This window comes from Lepus europaeus, chromosome 12, assembly GCF_033115175.1.
Source record: "Lepus europaeus isolate LE1 chromosome 12, mLepTim1.pri, whole genome shotgun sequence".
Classification (NCBI taxonomy): Eukaryota; Metazoa; Chordata; class Mammalia; order Lagomorpha; family Leporidae; genus Lepus; species Lepus europaeus.
The window spans coordinates 56524791-56539239 of NC_084838.1; the positions used below are offsets into that span (position 1 = coordinate 56524791).

The window sequence follows — 14449 nt, forward strand, 5'->3', positions numbered from 1 at the left end:
TGTTATAGCAGCAGTTACGTCTGTTCAATTTTCAAAGTAAATAATAAATGTATGAATGGTAAGAGTGCACACATTATCTTTTGACGTGGGAACACTATTTGATGGAGTTGCTCAGGGTTAGAAAAGAACTTCGATCCATGTAAGGTAACTTATTAGCATTCTTGGGGGGTCTTGTCTAAACTGTCCTTTACTTACTCCCTTATTTCAAATAACCTTTCAAATTTAATTTCTTTCATGAAATGTATTTATTGCTATTTTTAGAAAGAATACAATAGGATCCATTAACTTTTGTAGACTCTGATTTGTCTTTCTAGCATGATTTCAGTCATGATGCAATTGGCAAAATGCTTGCTATCTACATTGGTTCCATAAGCATGTGTGTGGGATGGAAGAAAGAGCAGAAGATGATAGATGACTTTGTAGAAATGGAGGAAAAATTAGCATGGAGGAGATTAGAAATGCTTAAGAGAGCAACTGAAACTGAGTTTCACAGAAAATGCCAGCATATCTCCTTTCACTCTCCCTTTTGTTGATAATCTACAATATTTCTACTTATAATTTACAGGTCTACATCTAAACAATGCTAAACAGTAATAAAAAAGATGCAATTGGGTACTGATGCCTTGGTATGACTGAAGATCAATTCTGCACAAACCTGGTGGGACCACACTACAAATGGATCTTTGAGGTTATGATTACTTGTATTTTTTTCAGATATATTTTATTTATTTGAAAGGCAGAGCTACAGAGAGAAAGACAGAGAGAGAAGGACAGGGAGAGGGAGAGACAGAGACAGAGACAGAGAGACAGAAATCGATCTTGTAACTGCTGGTTCACTCCCCAAATGGCCACAGTGGCCCACGCTGGGCCAGGCCAAAGCCAGGAGCCAGAAGCTTCATCCAGGTCTCCCATGTGGGTGCAGGGGTCCAAGCACATGGATCATTTTCCACTGCTTTCCAAGAGTATTAGCAGGGAGCTGGATCAAAAGCGGAACAGTGGGGACTTGAACCTCTATCCATATGGGATGCCGGTGTCACAGGTGCCACAATGACTGCCCCATGATTATCTTTCAATCCTGAGTCACAAAAACTATCCCTAAGAAGTGAGGATACTGAATTGTCTTTAATACATGGCATACTTAACCATTACTATGAGGGTTTTCTTTAAATGCCAAGGTGTTAGGTTGCTTATTTGGTATTTCTGTGTTTTTCTGTACTGTTAAAGTAATGGAACATAATAGTGGAAAGAAAAAGCAAATGAATAAAGGAGGAGAGAGGAGGCCGGCGCCATGGTTCAACAGGCTAATCCTCCGCCTTGTGGCACCGGCACACCAGGTTCTAGTCCCCGTCAGGCACCGGATTCTGTCCCGGTTGCCCCTCTTCCAGGCCAGCTCTCTGCTGTGGCCCAGTAGTGCAGTGGAGGATGGCCCAAGTGCTTGGGCCCTGCACCCCATGGGAGACCAGGAGAAGCATCTGGCTCCTGCCTTCGGATCAGCGCGGTGCGCCAGCCGCAGTGCGCCGGCCACGGCGGCCATTGGAGGGTGAACCAATGGCAAAGGAAGACCTTTCTCTGTGTCTCTCTCTCTCTCACTGTCCACTCTGCCTGTCAAAAATAAAAAAATAAAAATGAGGAGAGAGGGTTAGAAAGAGAAAGCAAATAGGAGAGGCAACGCAGGAAAAAGATTGAGATTGAGTGGAAAGGGAGAAAAGAGAATATGAGATATAATATTTACAAAAGCATAAACACGTGCTTAACTCACGAACAACCCATTGGGAGGATCTATTTTGTATGTTTCAGGATGACTGTGGTTAGAGATAATTACCAGTGAGATTTCTGCCATCTCATCAGGCAGCCAAAAGATAAACAGAAGCACTCGTGATGTCATATTATGATAGAGTAGAAAGATTTGTACTCCTGTGTTTTAATCTCTTCTGGGAACAAAAAATAAATAATAATGACTAAAACTCCCAGTCCCTAAAGAAAAACAACTGCATTTACTTACACAAGTGATCAGGTCCTTTTAAGACAAGGCGAATATGTCTACTTCCATAGGGAATGGCAACCACAGTATCATCCACTAGAGAGAAACAAAACACGATTTTAAAAACACATAATTTGGCAACGAATTATTGATGGCCTCCTATAAAATGACACTGACTTAGCACACCTCAAAAACGGACTCATACTTTTACAAGTCTTTGAAATGTGAAAGCCAACATTTAGAAATCAAAATCTCCACTTTCCTCAAATTAAATATGCCACAGAAGCTAGTTACTGGTTAACCCATAGTGGATTTGGCCTTTATAAGAAAACATGGATTTTGATAATATGGAAAAAATTAATTTGTAAGTTTTCATGTTTGACTTTAAAATCTGTGTGATACCATCAATTTTCTCTAGATTAGAGTATTTGTGTTGAATTTAAAAATAAAAATAAATTTTAATGTTCAAAGGTTGAATTTCAAAATATGATTACTCTCTGGTAGAACACCTTGGATGAGTAGGATAAATGAGAGGAGGAGAAATATATTATTTGTGTTCTTCCAACCATTCCAAGGTAGAAACCAAACCTCCTAGTACTTGAGAAATCCAAATCCATTTAATATTATTGATAGTAGTTGCCCCATAAGTGATTATTAATGTATCTCTGCACACACACACACCCTTCTAGATTACAGATCATTTTACACTGGGTTACTTCTTGCCTGCCTTGCAAATTGAGCCTAAACTCATTAGAAACAGAAATTTTAAAAAAGAGGTAGACCACATGCAGCCCAAATACATCAGAAGCATTCTTCTGCAGAACTCCATTTGTGACTACATAACTTCTATTCACTGAGTTTCACATTCACCTAAATTATACAGTTTATTCCTTCATGCAAAACTGGTGATAAAGACAAAGAGGACTTTATGTTGAACAAGTGAGGCCTGTGAGAGATATAATAAGTCCAACGTCAAATGTATATGAAGATACTGAAGACATCAAAAGGCAGGTTTTCTTAAAACTCACCAACTTATGAAGGTGCTCTATGGAATTCTTTATTGATTTTATCTTCCCAATTCTATACCTAGTTATCCTGTCACCAGAAGAATTTAGTGTAAATCAAATCGCCAAACTTACTTAATTTCTCTGAACCTTAACATCGCCATCCCATCTTGAGGAGAATTTAGTTTAAATAAGTGAATCTCAGAAGTTATCCAGCTTCTTGAATCCCCAGTTTCCTCACTAGTAAAATAAAGAAAATGCTACTGTAAATCTACAAACACAGACATACACGAGTAGTTGTACGGCCTGGAACACAGTAGGCATGCTGTAAATACTCTTTTCCTCCCTGTATTCCAATCTCTTTCAGGACAAGGATGGAAAGACTCCTTATTCTCAGAGTTCTCAGTATTCCACGGTCCATAGAACTGCTGAATGTCGAATGACAGATGAGACTCACATGCTCACATTTTCCTCACATTTTCCTCAAGGGGTGCCATTCGTCAACTTCTCTACAATTCTCAATATTCTACTCACACTGCAACCTCATAGTTGTTATAAGGTCATGCATTGTTGAAGAAAAGGCAGAATTTCAGATAGCTCAAAGCTTTTCGGCATTTAAGAACAAAAAAATGTAAGATGAGATACAGAAAAAGAACAATGACAAGAAAATGTTGGGACTGGGTCCACAGGGCTTTAAATGCCTTGCATAAAGACCCGAATTTTTAAGTTTGCAAAAGAAACTCAAAGCAGTTAAAACAATGGGATCACTCTAGAAATAGAGTCTTTGTTTATCCACAGGTCAAACAAAGTGCAAGTTAAAGGGAAGCTTTCTGTTTGGCCTAGCAGCACTCAGCGGCAGCCTCCTGACCCCCACACAGCTCCTGCAGCCTCCCTCTTGTTCTGCTGAGCCATGACTCACATTCCACCACTGGGGCATCAACCCTGGCTTCTGGCTGATGCAGTTACATTTAGAGCCTCCACGAAGATAAGGGAGAAACCTGGAAGGTTGCTGGGGAAAGAGGGTAGGACGGAGAAGGCAGAAAGTAAACCAGGGCAAAGCAGAATATGAACGGATACCCTCTTGCACTTGTATCATTAAAGAGAAAAATGGAATGGCTCAGCACAAAGTCAGCAGCACAGAGCACAGAGGTAGGAAGTCCATTCTTTCATTTCTCCAGAAAGGGTTGACCCCCTGGCAGGTCATTAGGAAATCACTTTGTTCTAGCAATATTTCCGGGTGCCTCTCACTGTCATGCTTCATGCAAAATACTGGATTCAGTAACAAAGAAAACAAAGTTCCAGGCTCGCCAGATGGTCCCTGAAAAAGGAACCCAAGATATGTGTCATTCAAAAAAATTCCCAAAGTGCATTGGTTAGTTTCTTAAGAGCTCTGAATCATAGGTCCAGTGCTGTGGCACAGCGGGTTGAAGCCCTGGCCGGAAGCACAGGCATCCCATGTGGGTGCTGGTTCTGGTTCCAGCTGTTCCTCTTCTGATCCAGCTCTCTGCTATGGCCTGGGAAAACAGTGGAAGATGGCCCAAGTCTTTGGACCCCTGCACCCATGTGGGAGACCCGGAGGAAGCACCTGGCTCCTTGCTTTGGATCGGCGCAGCTCTGCCGCTGTGGCCAGCTGGGGAGTGAATCAGCGGACAGAAGACCTCTCTCTCTGTCTCTACCTCTGCCTGTAACTCTTTCGAATAAATAGAATAAATCTTTAAAAAAAAAAACCAAACAAACAAAAAAATGAAGAGCTCTGAACATAAGAAACCCATTGTATTCTATGTAACACTGCATATAATCAACGTGTTTATCCAGGGAAACTTTTATGTATGTATCATCTGTTAACATCAGCTATTATCTTTTTTTAAAAGATTTTAATTTATATATTTGACAGGTAGAATTACAGACAGTGAGAGAGACAGACAGAGAGAAAGGTCTTCCTTCCGTTGGTTCACTCCCCAAATGGCTGCAACTGCCGGAGCTGCGCGATCCAAAGCCAAGAGCCAGGTGCTTCTTCCTGATCTCCCTTGTGGGTGCAGGGGCCCAAGCACTTGGGCCATCTTCTACTGCTTTCCCAGGCCATAGCAGAGAACTGGATTGGAAGAGGAGCAGCAGGGACTAGAACCGGTGCTCATATGGGATGCCGGAAAAGCAGTGCAAGATGACCCCTGTGCCCGCATGGGAGACCTGGATGAAGCTACTGGCTCTGGGCTTCCGATGGGCCCAGCTCTGGTGAGCAGCCATTTTAGGAGTGAACCAGGGGATGGAGGACTTCTATCTCTCTGCCTCTGCCTCTGCCTCTCTGTAACTCTGCCTTTCAAATAGATAAATAAATCTTTAAAAAAATTAGAAAAAGTGGAAGTTCTCTCCTCCCTTCAGAGAAAGGTACCTCCTTCTTTGATGGCCCCGTTCTTTCCACAGGGATCTCACTCACAGAGATCTTTCATTTAGGTCTTCTTCTTTTTTTTCTTTTCCATGGTATCTTGGCTTTCCATGCCTACAATACTCTCATGGGCTCTTCAGCCAGATCCGAATGCCTTAAGGGCTGATTCTGAGGCCAGAGTGTTGTTTAGGACATCTGCGATTCTATGAGTCTGCTGTGTATCCCGCTTCCCATGTTGGATCCTTTTCTCCCTTTTTGATTCTATCAGTTAGTATTAGCAGACACTTGTCTTGTTTGTGTGACCCCTTTGACTCTTAGACCTATCAGAGCCATCAATTGTGAACTGAAATTGATCACTTGGACTAGTGAGATGGCATTGGTACATGCCACCTTGATGGGATTGTATTGGAATCCCCTGGCACATTTCTAACTCCACCATTTGGGGCAAGTTCGATTGAGCATGTCCCAAATTGTACATCTCCTCCCTCTCTTTTTCCACTTTTATATTTAACAGGGATCACTTTTCAGTTAAAATTTAAACACCTAAGAATAATTGTGTGTTAATTACAGAGTTCAACCACTAGTACTAGAACAACAACAACAACAACAACAACAACAAATACTAAAAAGGATAAAGTATTACATTGTACATCTAGAGTCAGGACAAAAGCTGATCAGATCATTGTTTCTTATAGTGTCCATTTCACTTCAACAGGTTTCCCCTTTGGTGCTCAGTTGTCACCGATCAGGGAAAACAAATGATATTTGTCTCTTTGGGACTGGCTTAATTCACTCAGCATGATGTTTTCCAGATTCCTCCATCTTGTTGCAAATGACTGGGTTTCATTGTTTCTTACTGCTGTATAGTATTCTATGGAGTACATGTCCCATAATTTCTTTATCCAGTCTACTGTTGATGGGCATTTAGGCTGTTTCCAGGTCTTAACTATTGTGAATTCAGCTGCAATAAACATTAATGTGCAGATGGCTTTTTTATTTGCCAAATTAATTTCCTTTGGGTAAATTCCAAGGAGTGGGATGGCTGGGTTGTATGGTATGGTAATGTTCAAGGCTTCCATAGCCATGGCAACTCATGACTAGAGCCTAGGGAGATTACTGACACCATGAACAGGAGTGTCAAATGTTAAGTCAGCAACAGGAGTCACTTGTACTTACATCCCATGTGGGATCTGTCCTTAATGTGTTGTCTAATGTGCAGTAATGCTATAACTAGTACTGAAACAGTATTTTTACACTTTGTGTTTCTGTGTGGGTACAAACTGATGAGATCTTTACTAATTATATACTGAATCGATCTTCTGTATATAAAGATAATTGGAAATGAAAAAAAAAAAACCTGGTGTTAAATTGGAAATGGCATAGAAAATTAATTTTTTTAAAAAATATTATGTAGGATCTCTGTCTTTAATGTGCTGTACAATGTTATTTAATGCTATAACTAGTACTCCAACAGTAGTTTTTTCACTTTGTGTTGTTATATAGGGGCAAACTGTTGAAATCTTTACTTAATTTATACTAAACTGATCTTCCGCATATAAAGAGAACTGAAAATGAATCTTGATGTGCTTGGAAGGGGAGAGGGAGCGGGAAAGGGGAGGGTTGTGGGTGGGAGGGAAGTTATGGGAGGGGGGAAGCCATTGTAACCCATAAGCCATACTTTGGAAATTTATATTCATTAAATAAAAGTTTAATAAAAAAAACTGCAAAAAAATTAGAAAAAAATAAATGGTGCTATTTTTTAGTGGGAATATAGATAATTGGGAGAAATGATCATTTCAGCCATCTACAATAAATTTTAAATTAATCACAAATCACTACTACTATAGTAGTATAACATTTTTAACCATTGGTTTGACAAAGGTATAAAACAAAGTTTTACAAAACTATATTTGCAGCAATACTGATACACATGGACATTTCTTTCTTTTTTCCTTTTTTAAATTTAGGATCTTATTGCTTTTTCATTTTTAAGCTTCTTATTTGGTGAAGGATTAAGTCTTTTCACTGTAATGTAAATTTAAAATACGTTATCTCAAAAACTAAAAAAAAAAAAAAGACAGAAAGGGAGAAGGAAGGAGGCTGAAAGGAGAGGGTGTAATGAGGGAAGGAGAGAGGAGAGGAATATCATTATGTTCTTAGAATTGTATCTAAAAATCACATTGGATATGTTAAAAACTAATTAAAAGCTAAAATAAAATGTTTAAAAATAATAAATCTCATAAAAAAGAAATGTATCTTAAGTTGACAAAATCTAGGAAGAAAATTTAAGTTTTTTAATATTTTTAAAATATTTATTTATGTATTTGGAAGGCAGAGTGACAGAGAGAGAGAAGGAGATGGAAAAGGAGAGAGAATGTGTGTGTGTGAGTGAGTGAAAGAGAAAGAGCTAGAGATGTAGAGAGACTGCTGGTTTAATCTTCAAATGCCCACAACAGCCAGGGCTGAAGCAGGTTGAAGCCAGGATGCAGGAACTCCATCCTGGTCTCCCACATGGATGGCAGGGACCTAAGTAGTTAGGCCATCCTCTGCTACTTTTCCAGAAGCATTAATGGGGAGTTAGTTCTTCCAATATAAGAACCCTGAACTTAAACAGGCACTCCAATACAGAATGCCAACCTTGCAAGCAGTGGCTTAACCCACTGAACTACAATCTAGCCCCAGTTTTAAATTTCATTCACTGCACACTGATAAGAGTCACTCTTTGAATTGTGCATGAATTAATAATTGTCCTAATTGCTGACAAATTCTCAATGATTTGGACAGGTTGGAGCATTCTACCTGGCATCTACTATAGTGTCATGCACAGAGAGGTGTTTGATGTATCCCAGAATATGTGAGCAATCTGGTTGCATTGAAACCTCTGTCCTCTCAGTGATTAATGCAATTGCTCTGGCTGGGGAGTACACGGCCACGTCCTCTCCCACCATACCACACATTCCTGTTGGTGCATTTCCTGCAAGAGTGCACTATTCTACCACGAAGTGCATCTGCTTGCCTCTATTCTGGCTTTGTTGACATAGACATGATACCAGTGTTCAGGACATATTTCTGGGTGGTTAATCATCAGTCCTAATTGTAAAAAACTGTTTCAAAAACAGGATAACTGGTTGGCGCCACGGCTCAATAGGCTAATCCTCCGCCTGTGGCGCCGACACACCGGATTCTGTCCCTGTCGCTCCTCTTCCTGTCCAGCTCTCTGCTGTGGCCTGGGAGTGCAGTGGAGGATGGCCCAAGTGCTTGGGCCCTGCACCCGAATGGGAGACCAGGAGAAGCACCTGGCTCCTGGCTTCGGATCAGCATGGTGTGCCGACCGCAGCGGCCTTTGCAGGGTGAACCAACGGCAAAGGAAGACCTTTCTCTCTGTCTCTCTTTCTCACTGTCCACTCTGCCTGTCAAAAAAAAAAAAAAGATTAAAAGAAAAGGATAACCATTTCTCATTTAGACAAACTTAATATAGAAATCATAAATTCACATATATGAGTTGAAATGCCCTTTCTCAAGAAAATGATCTCAAATAAATCTTTCAATATAGAACATACTATATTCATTTTCAATTTTGGTCATGTGGGAATGTTCTGTGTTATTTGCTTGTGTATCAAGAAAGGTAACAATGACAACATTTTGGAAAGAAAGGGTTTTCTGTTCTGACACCTGACGTAATCATAGTTTTAGATCTATTGATAAGCTCATTTTTTTTTTAAAAAGGACTCTTCCCTCTAAGCCAATTGGGCTGATATTACATTTAACTTAATTCAAAGAACCAAATGATGTTAATACAGTTGATCATATTTAAAAATAGTCTATAATCAGGAATTTAAATGATATATGTTAGAGCTTCGTGCCAATTTTTCTACTCTTAAACTATATCCAGTGAAATAAGGAAAGTGGTTCATTTGAGCCGTTCAAGCCTCTCCGTCTCTGCACTCAGTTTACCAGCAATTTCACAGTAGTGGATGTACACTACATGGTGCAAACAAGATGCCAGTCCCATCGCCAGTTGGAGAACATTATTCCATTTATTCAGACTACACACTTTGGAATCTCCTTTTCACCTTCCTATCTCATCAGTTAGATGGTTCTATTGTTAGAATATTCTGTCTCATTGATTCTAAGAGGAACAAACTTTTTATATTATAACTCACATAACATCAGAATACATCTCATAATCAATAGTATCTTATAGTCTCTCTTACCAAGGCAGTAATCCTGCCATAGCTGAGATGAGGAGACATAACTTAGAACAGAGAACGAAGCAGCTAGAATTTGCAGGACAATATACCAAAAAGAGAAGCAATGAGGCAGGCCTGGTGGCTTAGTGAGTAAAGCTGCCACCTACAGTGCTGGCAGCCCATATGAGCACCGATATGAGTCCCAGCTGCAGCAATTCTGATCCAGCTCTCTGCTATGGCCTGGAAAAGCAGTAGAAGATGGCCCCAGTTCTTGGCCCCCTGCACCTGCATGGGAGACCTGGAAGAAGCACCTGTCTCCTGGCTTAAAATCAGCTGACCTCTGGCTGTTGCAGCCAATTGGGGAATGAACCAGCAGATGAAAGACCTCTCCCTCCCCTCTCTGCCTCTATCTCTCTGTAGCTCTGCCTTTCAAATAAATAAATAAATCTTAAAAAAAAAAAAAAAGAAGCGATACAGAGTCGATTTTGGAGACCTGAGCGGGATTCCTGTAAGTATCCAGCAGCATACTAATCAACACATGGAAATGAGGCAATTATGTGAAGCAGGGAAAAGGACCACACAAAGAATTATATAGAAGCCCACACAGCGCTCACACAGGGCTGAGCATAGTGCCCCACCCAACCAGTCAGACTGGAAAATGAAACATGAAGCATTCGGTATTCAGAAAGGGCATAATTAGCTCTACAATAAACATGTCTTTGGTCTCACCTTCTAAATTTTAAGACCCAAAAGGATCAAACTGATTTCAAATAACTTTCCTGTTCCCAGAACAAAGCTCAAGAATATGTATAGAAATACAAAAATATCTAGTACCCGAAAAAATAAAATTTGCAATGTCTGGAGTCTAGTCAAAAATGACCAGGCACACAAAGAAATAAAAAAAATACAGCCCACACTGAAGTGAAAAATCAATCAAAACACAGAATGGATATTAAAATAGTTATTATAACTGTATTCCATATGTTCTGAAAAAGAAATATCCAGGTCCACAGGGTCTCACTGGTGAATGCTACCAAGCATTTAAAGAAATAACATAAATTCTATACAATCTCCTCCAGAAAAATAAAATATGAGGGATCACTTCCAAACTCATAGTATGAGGCCACATTATGCTGATACCAAACCCAGACAGAAAGGACAAAAAAGAGAATACTACAGACCATTATCTCTCATTAAAATAGATGTAAAAGCTCTCAACCAAATACTGACAAATTAAACCCATTTTCTATATAAAGAATGGAAATGACCAAGTAGAGTTTATCCAAGAAATGCAAGGCTGTTTTTTTTTTAATTTGAAACCAAATAATGCAATCCTTCACAACAAATGTCTAAAAAAGAAAAACCAAATGAACATATCAATTGAGGCAAAAAGAAAATTTGATAAAATTTAAAATCAATTCAAGATGATAACCCTTAGCAAACTAGGAAAAGAAGGGAACTTCTTGTCTGATAAAGGGCCTTCACATCCACACACACAAAAAAAAACAAAAACAAAACTTACAGCTAATTTGCTTAATGATGACAGACTGAATGCTTTTCTCTCAAGTTTGGGAATTGGGATGAAGATGTCCATTCTTGCTACTCCCATTCACCATATTAGGTGTCCTAGCCAGTATGCTAACACCAGAAAATGAAAATGAAATTGAAAAGGCAGACGCAAAGCCATCTTTTTTGTGTAAATATGATTGTAGAGAAAAGTTCCAATATTCTGCCAAAAAGGCCTTATGTTATTTAGTGAGTTTAGCAAGTTCCATAATACATGACCAAGACACACAAATCAATCTTGTTTTTATAAACTAGTGATACACAGTTGGAAATGGAAATAAAGTATTCATTATCATTTTCAACAGTTGCAAAAAAATAACAGGTATAAATCCAACTAAAATGTACAGGATATATATGTTGAAAACTAAGAAAGACTGATGAAAAAATCAAAGAAGGTCTAAATAAATTGAAAGATAGAAAATCTTCACAGGTTGAACAATTTACCATGGTAAAGATGTTAATTCATTACTCTAAATCAGTCTGTAAAATTAATAAAATTCTGGTCAAAATACTAGAAAGTCTCTATTATATATATTTATAAGATTACAGAATTAATATGAAAAGATGAAGGATAGAAGTGTCAAAATGTATTTGAAAAGAAGAATAAACAGGAATAATTTTATCCAATTTTATGACCTGCCTTAAAGCTATAATATACGAGACAATGTGGTATTGGTGAAAGGATAAACAAATATTTAGTAATACAGAGTCTAGAAATAGACCTACACAAAACTGACCAATAAAACTTTGACAAAGTTTTAAAGGCAAATAATAGGAATAAATGCCTTTTTAACAAATAGTGCTAGAAAAACTGGACATGCATGTACAAAAATATTAACCTAGAAATGAGCTTTATATTTTAAACAAATGAACTATAACATTTTAAGAAGAAAACAAAGGAGAAAATCTTTGTGACCTGAAATTAGGCAAAGAGTTCTTTTTTCCCCCGATACTTTATTTTTCCATGTTAATGTAATAGTAATACAAACAGAACAGATTCAATGTAGTTCCTAGATACAACTCTTATGATATTCTCTCCCTCTTCTCTTCCACCCTCTTGCTTCCTTTCTTCTTGCCTCTCCCTTTTTTATTTTTATTTTTTTGAGGTAACACATTTTAAATTTTCATTCCAATCGTGGGCTTAATCTGCCACTAAATAAGGAGATTAACAATAAAAAGTAAAAATATCCTAGTTCATTGATAACATAGATAAGGACTATTAATAATAATCAAATGGAAACATGACCATTTTAGCCATATACAGTAAATTTTAAAATAATCGCTGATCATTAAAACTATATAGTATAACATTCTTAACCACTGGTTTGATAAAGATATCAAACAAAGTTTGACAAAGCTATATTTTCAGCAACACTGATACAGGCATTTCTTTCTTTTTGGTTTTGTTTTAATTTTTTTTCTTTTTAAATTTTAGCTCCCCCATATAAGGGACAACCTACAGTATTTGCCTTTCTGTATCCAGCATATTTCACTCAACATGATCAATGGATTTAATTTTTTTTTTGTGAAGTCCTTTAAAAATTCTGTATCACCAGGGATCTGGTTATGCACAGAAATGGACTGAATAAAGTTGATTAAAAAGGGGGCAGACATTAAACCTAGTAGTTAAGACATCTGTGTCTCCCACAAGGGGGCCTGAGTTCCATATACAGCTCTGCCTCCAGACTCCAGCTTCCAATGAATGCCCACGCACTGGGAGGCTGCACTGATGGCTGAAGTAACTGAATCTGCCACCCACATGGTAGACTGGGGTTGAGTTCCTAGCACCTGGCATCAGACCAACACAATCCCACCTGTGGATGGGTGTGCTCTTTCTCTGTTTTCTTCTCCCTCTAAACTAAATTTGAAAGAATGTAGAAAAGAGTTAAAGTTTGAGAAAAAGTTTCATGTATGAATTATTCTTTTTGTATGCACAAGTATAATATAGGGAAAATATTTCTAAATCTAAGATTTTAAGGACTATGAAATAAAAATCCAAGTGATTGGAAAGTACTGTATCATGTTTTCTACATCTCATCAACATTTTTTTTTCTTTCTGTAACACATGAAATAATGGTACACATTTCAATCAATGATATTTTAGATTCAAAGAAATGCAGTGTATCCGGAATCAAATCACTTCTCATCCCTTCCACAACTACTGGTACAGTGCAAGCATCATTCTCCCTGGCCAGGCATAAGGTATCAGCTACTTGATTGCTATTCCCACCTCCCTAATTGGACCCAGTAATCCATTCTCAACCTAGTAGATGCAACAGGTCTTAAAAATTAAATGAAACAATTTCTCTGTTCAAAAACCTCCGGTGACTTCTCAACTCAACTGGACTAAAATATAAGTTCTACAATATTCATACCATTCTTCACTATAACTCATAACCTCCCTGTCTTCATAATTTCCTGTCTTTTAAAAAATTTATTTATAAAAAGGGAACAAAATTCATGTATTTCATATGCACAGTTTTAAGAGCATGATAAAACCCCACGTTACCCTTCCTCCTTTTTGCCTTCTTTTCTTATTCTTTTAACCAGCCTGAGTGTGCCTGATCTCATCCTCTAGTCTTTTATTTATTTACTTTTGACAGGCAGAGTGGACAGTGAGAGAGAGAGAGAGAGAGAGAGAGAAAGGTCTTCCTTTTCTGTTGGTTCAACCCAGCACCACGCTGATCCAAGGCCAAGGCCAAAGCCAGGTGCTTCTCCTGGTCTCCCATGGGGTGCAGGGCCCAAGCACTTGGGCCATCCTCCACTGCACTCCCGGCCACAGCAGAGAGCTGGACTGGAAGAGGAGCAACCGGGACAGAATCTGGTGCCCTGACTGGGACTAGAACCCAGTGTGCCGGCGCCGCAGGCGGAGGATTAGCCTAGTGAGCCGCTGCGCCGGCCCATCCTCTAGTCTTTTTAAAGCTCACTTTACTTTAGCCACAATGGTTTCCTCACTCTTAAACATGTCACAAATGCAAGTTTTTCAGCACCTTTGCATTTGCTCTTTTCTGCCTGCAATTCTCTTTCCCAACTCTTGTTCAGTGTGCTACTTCAACTTCCCTTGCATCCGTGCTCAAATGCCTATCACAAAGTCCTTTCCTTATTAACCGACTTAACACTGAAACGTCTTCCTACAGCCTTGATTGTCAGCCCATTCTGATCTCGTGTTTGTCTTTTTCCCTATTTTATTTTCTCCATTCTCCACATTCCTTTTTCTTTGAAGATTAAAAAAAAAATATTGAGAGAGAAAATGAGATATCTTCCATCCATTGGCTCATTCCCCCAAAGTCTACAAAGGCCCTGATTGGGCCAGACCAAAGACGGG

At 38.8% G+C, this 14449-nt stretch overlaps 1 protein-coding gene across 4 annotated transcripts in view; it reads right to left on the bottom strand.

Annotated features, from left to right (window-relative positions):
• The window catches only part of ADAMTSL1 (ADAMTS like 1), a 475795-nt gene that overhangs the window by 310936 nt on the left and 150410 nt on the right, over positions 1-14449 (bottom strand). For all 4 annotated transcript variants that reach the window (XM_062208161.1, XM_062208159.1, XM_062208160.1 and 1 more), the window contains exon 6: positions 2003-2077. In XM_062208161.1, the coding sequence (XP_062064145.1) occupies positions 2003-2077 (75 nt within the window). The remainder of the gene's footprint in view (positions 1-2002; positions 2078-14449) is intronic.